Source organism: Aulostomus chinensis, chromosome 13, assembly GCF_037954235.1.
Source record: "Aulostomus chinensis isolate RoL2024-O1b breed Wild chromosome 13, RoL_Achi_v1.0, whole genome shotgun sequence".
Taxonomy (NCBI): Eukaryota; Metazoa; Chordata; class Actinopteri; order Syngnathiformes; family Aulostomidae; genus Aulostomus; species Aulostomus chinensis.
In genome coordinates this window covers 20597905-20611539 of record NC_141332.1, presented here as the reverse complement: position 1 = coordinate 20611539, position 13635 = coordinate 20597905, and the positions used below count along the sequence as shown (strand labels likewise).

At 41.7% G+C, this 13635-nt stretch overlaps 1 protein-coding gene and 1 long non-coding RNA gene across 3 annotated transcripts in view; one reads left to right on the top strand and one right to left on the bottom strand.

Moving 5' to 3' along the window:
- LOC147251380 (uncharacterized) overlaps positions 1-13635 on the top strand; it is a 94734-nt gene that overhangs the window by 12972 nt on the left and 68127 nt on the right. Inside the window, exon 2 of the long non-coding RNA XR_015118932.1 lies at positions 5308-5392. This is a non-coding gene — a long non-coding RNA (uncharacterized LOC147251380). The remainder of the gene's footprint in view (positions 1-5307; positions 5393-13635) is intronic.
- The window catches only part of glra4a (glycine receptor, alpha 4a), a 40447-nt gene that overhangs the window by 9361 nt on the left and 17451 nt on the right, over positions 1-13635 (bottom strand). For both annotated transcript variants that reach the window (XM_086222021.1, XM_086222020.1), the window contains exons 2-5: positions 6638-6768; positions 6029-6096; positions 3990-4213; positions 2558-2640 (exon numbers count right to left, since the gene is read on the bottom strand). In XM_086222021.1, coding sequence (XP_086078147.1) covers positions 2558-2640; positions 3990-4213; positions 6029-6096; positions 6638-6768 — 506 coding nt within the window. The remainder of the gene's footprint in view (positions 1-2557; positions 2641-3989; positions 4214-6028; positions 6097-6637; positions 6769-13635) is intronic.

Below are 13635 nucleotides of genomic sequence, written 5' to 3'. Positions count from 1 at the left end.
CTGGGAGATGGGGGGGAAATGAAACTTGGAAGACTGCGGTGATGTCATGTCCCTCTGCCCATCTGTCCGGCTACCAGCCACCCTCTGCCATCATGTTTGTCACAGTAAAGGTCAAACACACACCGCAGCTACAGTTGTCACAGTTGCTTGAAGGTTACAGAATAAGGGGGAGCATGAGAAGCATATCTGCTAGTGACAGGGGGAGATGCTGTGTGTCCACACACGCCGAACTGATGAGTGCATGTAATCTGGGCAGTGCTCTCTGCAATATAGATGATGAGCTGCAAACTGTAATATAATGAGGTATGTGCATATGATTACTTTTGCATATATTTTGCACATATTTTGGGACTTGCTCAGGTAGAACCACTTGGAAGGAAATGGGTCACTAATTATTTAGCATCTCACACAAGCACACACACACACACACACACACGCTGTTGATTTGCATGGTCTTTTTGAGGGTAGTACTCTTCTCAGCTGCCTGATTATACAGTAGGTAGGTATATTAAAAATGCATGTCACATGCAACAACAACAACAACGCAGAATTCCTCGCACATCTGAATAATACTGATGTCTCGTGGGACCCTTTAGGGCCTGAGTTACAAAGACATCAATTATTCAAGGTGTTATACCCTCGCCTGTACTGACTGGCTGAAAAACAACACCACTAAAATACACTTATCTTGTTCATGAGGAGAATTCACACATGCCTCCTGTAACAAGCAAGGAGAATGCCAATGCTTTTCTAAGATAATCAATGGGTTTTCTTTTCCTCTGCCAGCTACAGCTAAGAGGCATCAAAACATAATTGACAGTGTTCAACGTGCAATAACATTTTTCGTAAGGCAGAATGTTCAGAATATCTAGAAATTAACTGTCAGGCTGGACTCATAGTTATACCAACCCACTTTTTATGTTCAAATGTGCTCCATCTAATGAGAGCCACTATCTTATCGCAGCCATGCTAATGTGTTTAGATTTTCTGTCTTGCTTTTCACTCAAAGATACAAAGTGGATTTGTGGTTGCTGGGCACTAATGGCTCAAGGCAAACCAAAGAAGTAGCTGCATATACGGAGCTTTGATGTGTCAGAATAAGGCCGAATCATATGGTTGGTTCTATTTATATATCAATATAAGCCTTGGGCATGAAAGGCCAGAAAATAAGATTGGCCTTGGCTCTCGGAAACGCCGAAGATAACTTCTTCTGGCACCCGTCTCTCTCTCTCTCTCTCTCTCTGACTCCCCCCCCCCCCCCCATGTCAAACAGACTGCGTTGCAACAGCTGCAGTAGTGGCAGTAAAACTAATGTCGTCTTAACATTGAGCTCTGGACAAGGTGATCACACCCTTGGGTGGTGTACTCGCAATTGTCAACACAAGGCCAAGTTTCCTCAACAGGCCTTTCATCAGAAATGATTACATGTCCTCTAATGGAATTGTGTTGTGATACACCAGACCAAAAAGGCGTGCACACACACACACACACACACACACACACACACACACACACACACACACACACACACACACACACACACACACACGTGCGCTACCTTCTTAAAGGAACAGTTTAAAAAAAAAATACACCCATTGTCCATACTCCCCTTAGCCAGACAAGACAAAAGATACCCTTTTCTCCTCTGTGCATGCATTAGTGAGCTGAAACCCACAGAGAACTGCTGAAAGCTAGATAGCCTTGCGCAATGACTTGTCGTTGTCGTAGGGCAGGTTAGCATACCTCCAACAAAAGACATCTGACAGTTTGCCAAACTGTTTTGGACTTTTTAACATTTGTCCCTAAGTTAATTTGCAGAAATAAATCATGCTGTCTTGTTCACAAAAAGAGAGTAACTAGCTCCCAGCAAAGCAATACCTTCTGTTCCTCTGGAATCAGATAAGGACCCACAGATAGAGATACCAGTGCTCTGCTTCACTTATTTATTTGTGAGAGATGCTGCTTGAAAGGAGCGGTGTTTCTTGCCATGCTGGACTTTTGCACTTTTGTCTTTGTGATGGGGGAATTAGGTCACCTCTAGGCATAGGAGGTGGGTCACATTTAATAAAAGAGATGCAAAATTAAAGTTTTATTATTTATATCCTGGAAATTGGTTTCACGAGGGCAGATAGTATCTGCGCTAAAGGCGAAGGAAGTCTACAAGAGGGAGCCTCTTGGTTTTATCATTGTAATAGGAAATAAAATTTGATAGCGGTTTAAAAGGTTTAATACATTTCTTGAACTCTCCAGTTTGCTTTTATGCTCACTAGATGTGATACTTAGAAATAGCAATATTTCTTTCTGCAACACTACAAAACATAAAAGAAATTCCCAGTGCCTTTCATTAATAGCCACCAACACAAAGGATGCAATTAGAAAAACATCAGAGAAGCATTTTCCCACAAAGGAATCAATTAATATAATTTGTTGAATTATGGTGCAACCCACACCTTTAAAATATAGCACAGCAAGCAAAAGCAAAAGGTTGAAACTAGAAACAGAGGGAGATCAAAAGAGGAAAGTGAGACAAAAGGAAGAGGAAGACAAGAAGACTCACAGCTTTCAAGCTGCATGGTACAGGTCTGAATGTCCATTGGGAAATTCTTCAAGTCCATAGGGCAGGACAGGGTAAGAGTCAGCCTGAGATAGAAAAACAGATTGAAAGAGAGGAGAAGCGCCACAGGGGACAGCAGCGGGCACAAAAGGATTGGAGGAAAAGACACCATGTAGAAATGAAAGATCAAAGGAACAGAGGAAAAAAAATGAACAAGCTGCTTTGCGTTGCATAAACAGGGTAGGCTGTATATTAATGCTCCAAACAAGATAGATTGGAAAATATATTGAGTTACACTTCAATTTAATCATCTGTGCAAGCGCAGTCGTAGCAAAGTAATTGGTGAAGGCATCTCTACTTTTATTTGTTGTGCTGCTGATGCTTTAACACTTCAAGAATCCTCAGAGAGGAGAGAGAAAGATAGAGAGAGAGAGAGAGAGAGAGACAGAGCACAATTTGGAGACTGTCAGGAGAAAAGCAGTGTAATTACCTGCTGTAATGCATTGCCCAGAGGCGAGACAAAAGCCGGCAGCACAATACACTCAGGCGCACATTTGCTGCTGTGTTAAGATGACACAATATCTTTTCCACCAGAGAAACTAACGACAAATACTCCAGGGATTGACTCTCTGAATGTTGTTAAACTGTGTCGTGTGTTTAGTGCACAAAGAGATTTGATGCATCATTAGAAAACAATGTTGGCAACCAAATGAGGATGCTTAAAACAGCGGAATGAGGAGCTCAATACCTGCATTAGCGCTCTCGTAAAACTGAATGATGACTTGCATTGCGTTTCTCTCTATTTTCACGTCATTGTGAGGCAGAATGTAATTAAAATGTGAGAAATTGCTACGCAGCTAATGGAAAAGAAACTTGTGTGCATTCACCAAATGTCATTGAGGACTTTTATGTCACAGTTTCCTCCGTCCTCTTCTAAATTCCTCTTTCGTGTCATCAAACAGGCAAACCCTTGTTTGGGCTTCAAACATCTCAATTGGTATCAATTTAGTATTAAGTGTTAAGGTGCAGCAGGGGTGAGGGTTCAGTAATCTGCAGAAATTATGATCAAGAGGTCATTTATGAGTAGGATCATGGGTCATGTGACTGTGAATTTTTGCGTTTTCTTCTTTTTAGCTCCAATAATATCATAAACAGGACCAAACGGACCTCTCTAATATTGCATAAACATATTTTTTTGTACATGATGTTCGCTTTCCTCATGTTTATCATACAAAGTAATGAACAGATATAGCTCGAAAGGCATAGTAAGTGTTCCACTATGACAAACTGCACTGATGTACTGTAACTAATATCGCAAAAAAAACCTTTGGTTTAAAAATGAAAGCATTTATTCAGGTGACAAATATCATTTTTGCACCATAACAACTTCTCCGTCTGCAACCCTTAACGTCAGCAGAAAGTCTCATAATTTTACCTGATGCTGTAAAGAACACTGCCGTCTTGGAAAATCCGCAGTAGCTTGTTATCAGTGGTGACCTCGTGGAAATTGGCTCCTTTCTCATTTGCGAAGAATAAATCAGGTTTCCAGATAGAGTCCAACATGGATGGGTCCAGATCAAGGGAGTCATCTGGGTATTCACTGTATGCCAGACGAGGGTCATTCCATTTTTGCCGAAGAAACACATTGAGCCTGTAGTCCTGTGGAAGAAGTCGGTGTAGTTAATGGGAAATATGTCATCAGGAGAGTTAAGCGTACAGATGGGAAGCTTAAAGGTGGATTATTCAGCCGCTGTTAGTGTGATTGCTCTGATAATTAACCGATATGCATTTAAGCTCAAAACAACTGTTGCAGTCCGTTATAAAAGATCAGACTTACTGGCCAACTCTTATTTCAAGTCCTGAATAAATGTGAAACTCATTTTTTGTTTCAGGGTGTGATTTCCATTTGTCTGTGGTAGGCCATTTCTGCTAGATAAAAAAAGAGATAAGCTGTCACGATTGTGATATGAAAAAAAAAATTTTTTTTGAGACAGTCTTCAAAATCAAAGGTTAAAAGTAATAATTGTATTTGGAGTTTTACTCCGCTTTTTAAATATTTTTTTCAAATCTGGTTTTTAACGTCTTTTATTTTTTACTAACTAATGTTTTTCCATATTTGTACATTTCTTTGTTAGAAACACAGTGACTGTTGGTATTTTTGCAAAAATCTTTCTTGTGCATTTCTATTTCCTGTTTCCACAACATCACATTTGTACACAATTCATCTTTGCATTGTAATCTCAAAAACTCACTCCTGTTGAAATGTTTCGCGACCTTCATTTAATTGTACTGAAAGAGTCTTATTTGTTAAACCAAGGCAGCTGGTGAGCAGAGGGATGCTGATGTAGTGCAAGATGGGGCCAAGAACATATAGTGCTGAACATAATCATTTATGCCTGCAGCTAACATACATTAAATAAGAATACTAATCGCTGCAATTATTTCATAATTAATGTTTGAGCATTAAAGATTGTTGCCTTTCTAGCTTGTTCACTTCATTCATCAGAATAAAAAGCACTGTTGCATGCAATGACATCAGTGTAGCTGCTCAATGGGCTGACCTGACCGGAGGTCCAGGCTTCTGGGCCTCCATCAGATACCCTCACACAGTTCACTGCTGTATCGTGCTGACAAAGCAACTTTAACATAGTAAGTGCAAACTTGAGGGCAGCTATTTTACCCTGAACCCCTTGTCCTCTCTCTCTACCCCCCCTATTTTTATTCATTTTCTCAATTTTTCATTTTAATTGCAGAGTGGACAGTTCATTATCAGCATGCCAGTGACCCACTGGTCTCTGAAGGTTGCACCGTTATGCTCCAGGAAACACAGAAATGAAGGTACGGCTTCAGCATGGGGTGGATTAACAGGGAGGTGTGTAGGAGAGAAAGACTGGAGTGGTGTGAGAGATTTTTGAGATAAACAAGATACAATAAAAACATTAATTATGTCCAGAAATTAAGTTGATTTGATTATCGTTGCTGACATTCAGGCTACTCTCTATAACTGTTTGTACTTGTACTAAAGTTGTTGGACAATTTTGAGCTGTTACTGATTTGTATTCTAACTCCTAACCAAGAGTTTTTGTCCCTAAACCAGACCTTAACCGTGGTGTCATTAAAACTATTTTTAAACATTTCATTTTCTCTGAGAAGAAAATGCATGTCCAGCATTTAGCTTGAGATTCTCACTGTAAGGATTTGAGACAGTGTAACATGCATTATGTAGACCAGAAGAAATGTGCACAGGAAGTGGACATGCTAGCAAGGATGCTAAAACCCCTGTTGTGCTAGCGCTAGTGTCTGTTGCCAGCACGTCTCTTGAGAAGGTGAAGTTTAGCTGGCACAGACGCATACCTGCAGGCCCTTGCAGAACATTTATATGCATGAGCGGTTACGCAGAACATTTCATAAGCTATCATGAGAATACGTTGTAAAATTCCAATGAATCATTTAATATGTACAGGGTCTTCTTACCATGGTTGTTTCTGTGATGGATCCAAAGCTGTTGATGAAAATATTGCAGGTGACATTCACAGGTGGGCCTATCGGAAGTAAAAACAAGGAAAGGTGCTCAACTTGCGCATCAGATGGGATTTATAAGACCTCAGATTTCTATTAAACACTAAATATCTCCTTGTCGTGCTGTCATTGTGACTGTAAATGCTCCCACAGTCCAAACTGATCTCCACATCTGCTCTTTTTTTATTTTTCCAAATGAACTGGGAGAGACTAGATTTTGGTCCATGTGTAACACAGCTCAAATTAATGTATTTTAAATTACATTTTACATAGAATTTGACATAAAAATTACATTTTTGGTCACATCAGTGTGCTTGTACTGCGTGGTATTATTTGGTGAAGTCATTGACTGTTGGGCAGAACAAACAGCACAGTGTGAGACTAAACAGGCTGAGAACAATAGCAAGAGTTGCATCTCATGAAATACAAGGTGTCCACTTGAGAACGGTCAGCTGTTTGGCTTTCACAGCACAGACTGGCTCCTCTTTGTTTTGTTCCCCGCTGCTTGTCCACAGGATTTTCTTGAGGGCTACTGCCACAGTCCTAACTTGGCATATACTTTACCTTTGAAGTAGGGTCTGATGCGGGCATCATATCCTGATGTTTTTCCCATAAGCTTGTCCAGGAAGTCAGAAGGCGACAGCTGTGGTCCTGCCCTGCTGGGGGGCTTTATCTCCTCCTTACAGGAGCTCAGTCTGGAATCACCCAGGGAGAGAGACGGGGAACAAATACAGAGAGGAGATTTGAGAGGAGGAGTGTGTGTTTGTGTGTGCGGACATAGGAGAGGTAGCTGTGAGGGTGGTGAATGAAAAATAATCAGAATTCAACAGACACTGAAATCAATCAGCAAATCGGTCATCAGCAAAAACTACGCAGCGGTGGACGTGGAAATGAGGATGAAAAACGACGAGTGAATGGGTCGTCTCAGCTGGCAGCTAAAGGTTTATCTATTCCTCATCATGTCTGAGACTTATTATGGTTGTTACAACAGAGAAGAGAAGCAAAGGTAAACGTGTCCCTCTCCTGTGCTTCCCGCTGCTCGCGGCTTAGCAGGGGTGAAGCTTGACAGATTGATGGCTCTATTGTAATGCTCTGAATGTCACACTGGGGAGAGGAAGGAGTTGATATGAGCTCCAGAGACGGCCAGGCAAGGAATAATCAACAGTGCATCGTGAGAACAATGACAGGGGAGGAGACAGAGAGAAAATCATAAAGAGAAGGCAGCAACAACAAGGGAAACACAGAAGGACAACACTGCTTTGTATTAGATTTGATTTCTCATTGGCCCCCGCCTCACAGATGACTGCATCCCATCCTCTTGATGTAGTTCACATTCTGTCATGATCTAAAACTCAGTGTTGACGGTGGGTTCAATCCCCCCTCAGGCACAGTTCAGCTGGTGCCACGTGTTCCCTCCTTAGCTGTATTTAGAGTCACACAAATCGCATTGGGATGGAGGAATTTGAGGAGGATATTTTTGGGACTTCAAGAGCCCAGGAACCGTTTCATCTGGGGTAGTTAAATCAACGGTTACATACGAATTATTTCGAAAAAAGGGTGTCATGCTTGTTAAGATGGGGTAACCGCATTAATATGCAATCGTGACATGATTCTTAAGGCTCCCCTGAGGTGGCCTTGACAACTCAGTACAGTACAACTTAAGAAAACATATGCAAACAGATGAGACATAAGCAGGGGAGGAAAATGTCATCAAATTGATAACATGTGGGTCAGTTAGAAAAAAAAGCAGTTTGACACAATGCATTAAAGAAATTCTGCAAATTCCATCTGATGTCTTGATATGCTGGACGTGTCTGAATGTTGAGACACCTGCTTTAGGTCATTGTCCAGCACCACTGATGGAAAACTGACACATAATATTCCAGCCTCTTCACATGCAGAATCATCAATCTGCAAGGTGCGGTGTACAAACTGCCGGAACACAGATTTTTAACGGCAGACTGAACAATGTAAAAGCAGTGTGGAATCATGAAAATGGCAGTTCAGCACTTTACAAGTAGCATAAAAACTGCAATCTTTCTGTTCTTGGTAGTGATTTACAATGGCGTGTGTGACCACAGAGGAGGGTGTAAGGAGTGGCATTGTCTAAAAAAGGGGTCTCTGTCCTGTGATTGCACATCTTGAGTTGTATTGGGTTTTTGTTTATCTATCTGAGCAGGTCAACCAATCAACCAGTTCAGGCAATGAACCCTCAAAATGGAGGATTATTCACTGAGACATAAAACATAATTTCTGTTAAGCCGCTGCTGTCCACGAGTTGCGTATTGGATGTTTTTGAAGATCTTTTTACGGCCATCGTGTCACCTGAAGAACCAGTTTGGCCATTAAAGCAGAATAACTGCACGTCCCAGTCCTGTTCCTGTGGACTCATGCCTGCACTCCACCGCAGTACTGCTGCGTGTGGCTAACAAACACTGCTGCTTGCAAACTTGCAGTCAAGTTCCCTTTTCATTCTTTCTGAATTCACATCTTCAGTAATTGGATCCAAGTTTGTTTTTTTTCTTATCCTCTTTGCAACCGGCAGCTTGTTTCAGTGGAAGAACCTGTTGCTATCGACAACCACTATTGGCACTACTGTTTCTCAAAATGTGTGAAATGTACCTTTTTTTTAATAGCATTATGACAAGCATGAATATCTTGTTACAGTACTATTAATTGGTACTAATTATTATACATTATGTCTGGGGCTATTTAGTAAAGCATGCTCCCAGGCAAATGCTAATATCTTACTACTACGTACTACTGCGTCAATCCAGACAAGCAGGCCAGTCTACAGCTCGTTCAAACTGCTCCCTTTAGTTTGGTACTTTGCTACTCCTGTACCATCACAGTGAGCAACTAGTGAGGGAGCTATCACACTGTAGTTATTTGTGCAGTGGACCTTTTATGCAGATGAAATACTGCGTGGTACTTCTGAAGACCATGCCTTTCACTCTCATGGAATATTTTATATAAAATAATTCAAAAATCCTGCCTTCAACCTTTGTTTATCTTACTGTTCAACATCCAGACATACGACTCACGCGATGAGAAATCTACCTGTTAGCTTGATTACATTTGCTTGTTAACGTTTAGAATATTCTAGTTGTAAGATATCATCTATTTTCTATCTCTGAATCAAATCTGCCATTGTGGTTGAAAATAAAACCATCACTTAGGACCTTTGTTGGTTCTGAAGGTCAAGCTTAGGACACATCTCAGTCTTTCTTTCATAGCAGCGCTCAACTAGCTCTGGGCCAGTCTCAAGTGTTGTTGTTTATACTTGTATGCCTTTGCATTCTTCGTTCCATACCCGACCCCCCCCCCCCCCCCCCCCCCACACACACACACACGTGTTTTCTGCCTCGTTTAACTCTTATATACCCCATAGAAAAATAGCAGAACAACAAATATGCTGGCTGGGATACAAACGGCGCCGAGTCGACAATAACGGAACATCCCCTTTGTAGTTTTTCCCAGATGAAGTATGTGAAACTTGTTAACTGATCTGGTCTTTTATTCCGAGGTACAAACAGCATTCAAACATGATTCCGAAACACAGCACTGTTGTTTCACATCTGAGACGGATGGGCAGCACAAAACAACACAAAACACACCACTCTCATGCTTGTTTTCTCTGATTATTGAACTTTTGGCCCTAATTCTATTTACCCAATGTAACAACCCAACGGACAAGAACTACTGGGAAGTTACATTTCAATCAACAACTGAGCGCACAGGAGAATGACGGAATCAACTTTTTTTTTTCCCTTTATGATCCCATAAATCTGGTATTACTTTGTTTGTGGGTAGTCATTACTTTGCATCTTGTTGACCTCTATTCTGGATTCTCAGTATGAAATCTAGCTGATTGAGAGAATCTAAGTCTGATTGATTCATCAGTGCTGTGGAAAAACATGTAACAGTTGATTTTCAGGAGCTGCAGCATGGTTGTTTCAGTCTCTTTGACACTGGACCACAGGAGGAGACTCACATGCACGTACTGTAACATTGTTCTTTACAACAAAAGGTTTTAAATGATCAAGCCAACAGAGAGAAGACGCAAATGAAAAGTAGCAACCACGCTACCAAGTCATGGCAACAAAAGCAAATGGGAGAGACTAAAAAAACAGTTGGAGGTCAGCGAGGAATGATAAGACACAAGGAAATGACTAAAACCTAAACTGATAATCTGGTAAAAAAGTTCTGCTCCTAGTTTTAATGACCGTCCACAAGTTGCATGCCACCAACTGCAATATCATGACTTCACGGCACTTAATATTCTGTTAATAATTCCTAAGTTTTTCATTTTTTAATTAAAAACAATGTCAAGTCAATTTTATTTGTATTGCGCCAAATCACAACAAAAGTCATCTCGTGACACTTTACAAGTAGAGCAGGCCTAGTCCCACACTCCGTCCATGAATTTACACCCGACAATTCTTCATGAGCAAGCACATCCTGCAAAAGTGGCAACGAAAACCTTCCAATGCACCTCTTAAAGTGTATGTACCCTAATCTTAACCAGGTAAAGGTGACATCATCTTCTCTTTTTCCTTTATTCAGTCTTAATCTGATCTGTTTGGGTCTTTTCCCTTGAGTCCTTGGCGATGTTGTTATAACTCACGAATGAATGATGAATTACGCAGAATCCACTGAAATGTCTACAAGCCAAAAGAACTAAACATCAGGAGTGTAAAGTGGACTGTGACATGGACCGTGTTGTGGTCGTAGTTCACTATACTGCCATCTGCAGGATGATCACCCACGAAAGACACCATTTCGTCATTTCTAATTGAACCCTCTGTCCCTTTGTCCTGATGCTGGATCTGTTTTACACACACACACACACACACACACACACACGGGTACACAGTGAGATGGATTCATGGTCAGACACTTACAGTAGCCAAACTGTCTCCAGGGTAGTGCTTTTTGTTGTTGCCCACAACAATGCAAAACAAAGCATCTGTCTTGAACTTAAATGTGATTTTCACTGACAGGCGGTCACAAGGTTCAGATATAAATGACAGTGACAGTGAAGTCATTAGTTTTCAGGAAAAATATTGATGGCAAAATGGGTCACAAGAGAGAAGGAGATGTGTGAATGTGGTCTGATATGGTTGCAGTGGACTGATGAAAAGCCTCCGTTATAAGATATTCCGTGTGAGAAAGTCACAACGGAGTTCACGACAGTCAAAGCAATTTCTGTCTTCCTGAGACATACTGTAGCAAGCCTAATCCATAAGACAAGGTTCACTTCTTAAACCTATAATGTACAACCAATGTGTCAGCACATGACATCATTAAGTAAGACGTAAGCTCAGAGCAAATTCGAGTGATGCTGCATCTGTGGAGCAGTCTGAGTCATTCTGTGTGTTGTTGATGCAAATAAACACTGAAGAAAAAAACAGTTTGAGATTCCTCAGCTGTGAAAAACTTAGCGTATCAAAGTCATATTCCTCGATGCTGATCAAACACAATAATTCACGATGAACATTTACAGCGTATGATCTCATATTACATCATCTCCATTCAGGCCTTTGACATTTTGTATGCAAGCTGACAAAATATTGCTATCGGTTTGTTTTGTTTTTTGACCTGATGTTGATTAATTGTACTTATGAATGAATCTATAGAGGAAGTATTTTCATCTTAAAGGTACACGCCAAGACTTTGAGAAATATGTGCTATTTGCCATCCTCAGAGGCTACATGAGTACAAGTAGGGTTGAGCTTTCCGTTCACTCTGGAATAATAGTTCAAAACATAAGACAGATGTAAGCTAACCTGTTCACCCAGAATCGTTCACTTTGCGGCGCTAACTAGCGGTCAGCTGTTCTCCATGATGCACGCATAGAGGAGAGAGGGCTCTGCATCCTCTTGTCTGGTTCCAGGGAGGAAGGTGAATAAACATATCTTAAAAAGTTGGGTGTGATACTTTTTAAAATGAAAAAAAACAAAGACTTTTTAAGAAAAAAAGACTGAAATGGCTTTTTGAAAGTGCAGTTTTACAAATAGAAATTGCAATCACTCATTATTGTTCCAACACCAAATGCTTCTGTACTGTCGCACATGAAATACAAACCAGACATTTTCCATCTAGATCTTTTCCAGAGGAGCTGTGACTGTATGTGTGTTCTGATCATGTGCTTAGATCATGTTACTGGAGCAGAACCCGGTGTGGAAATCAAGAGACGAGCCAGCAGCGTGACCCCTGCATACTTCTTATACCATGTTTTATCTCCTGTACACTCTACCCAGGCGCTAATGCTCACCTAAGCCAGCACAGTGCACACTCAAAAATAGAGGTACCAGTGTGTCCTTAAAAGGGTGCAAATGCCCGTTTCCAAGGGTTGGGGGGGGGGGGGGGTTCTCTTGACAGACAATTGTCTACTACCTGTCAGTAAACTTTGTGCCCTTTCTGTTAGTTAAAATTTGCCTCAAGACCAGTATTGTACTTTTTGAGGGAACAAACATACTATTGCCAAAAGTATTTGCACACCCAGCCAAATGATCAGAATCAGGTGTTCCAACCACTTCCATGGCCACAGGTGTATAAAATGAAGCACCTAGGCATGCAGACCGTCTTTACAAATGTTTGTGAAAGAATGGGTCGCTCTCAGGAGCTCAGTGAATTCCAGCGTGGAACTGTGATAGGATGCCACCTGTGCAACAAATCCAGTCGTGAAATTTCCTCGCTCCTAAATATTCCACAGTCAACTGTCAGCTGTATTATAAGTAAATGGAAGTGTTTGGGAACGACAGCAACTCAGCCACGAAGTGGGAGGCCACGTAAACTGACGGGGCGGGGTCAGCGGATGCTGAAGCGCAAAGTGCGAAGAGGTCGCCAACTTTCTGCAGAGTCAATCACTACAGACCTCCAAACTCCATGTGGCCTTCAGATTAGCTCAACAACAGTGCGCAGAGAGCTTCATGGAATGGGTTTCCATGGTCGAGCAGCTGCATCCAAGCCATACAGCACCAAGTGCAATGCAAAGCGTCGGATGCAGTGGTGTAAAGCACGCGGCCACTGGACTCTTGAGCAGTGGAGGCGCGTTCTCTGGAGTGATGAGTCACACTTCTCCATCTGGCAATCTGATGGAAGAGTCTGGGTTTGGCGGTTGCCAGGAGAACGGTACTTGTCTGACTGCATTGCGCCAAGTGCAAAGTTTGGTGGAGGGGGGATTATGGTGTGGGGTTGTTTTTCAGGAGCTGGGCTTGGCCCCTTAGTTCCAGTGAAAGGAACTCTGAATGCTTCAGCATACCAAGACATTTTGGACAATTCCATGCTCCCAACTTTGTGGGAACAGTTTGGAGGTGGCCCCTTCCTCTTCCAACATGACTGTGCACCAGTGCACAAAGCAAGGTCCATAAAGACGTGGATGGCAGAGTCTGGTGTGGATGAACTTGACTGGCCTGCACAGAGTCCTGACCTCAACCTGACCTTTGGGATGAATTAGAGCGGAGACTGAGAGCCAGGCCTTCTCGGCCAACATCAGTGCGTGACCTCATAAATGCGCTTCTGGAAGAATGGTCAAAAATCCCCATAAACACACTCCT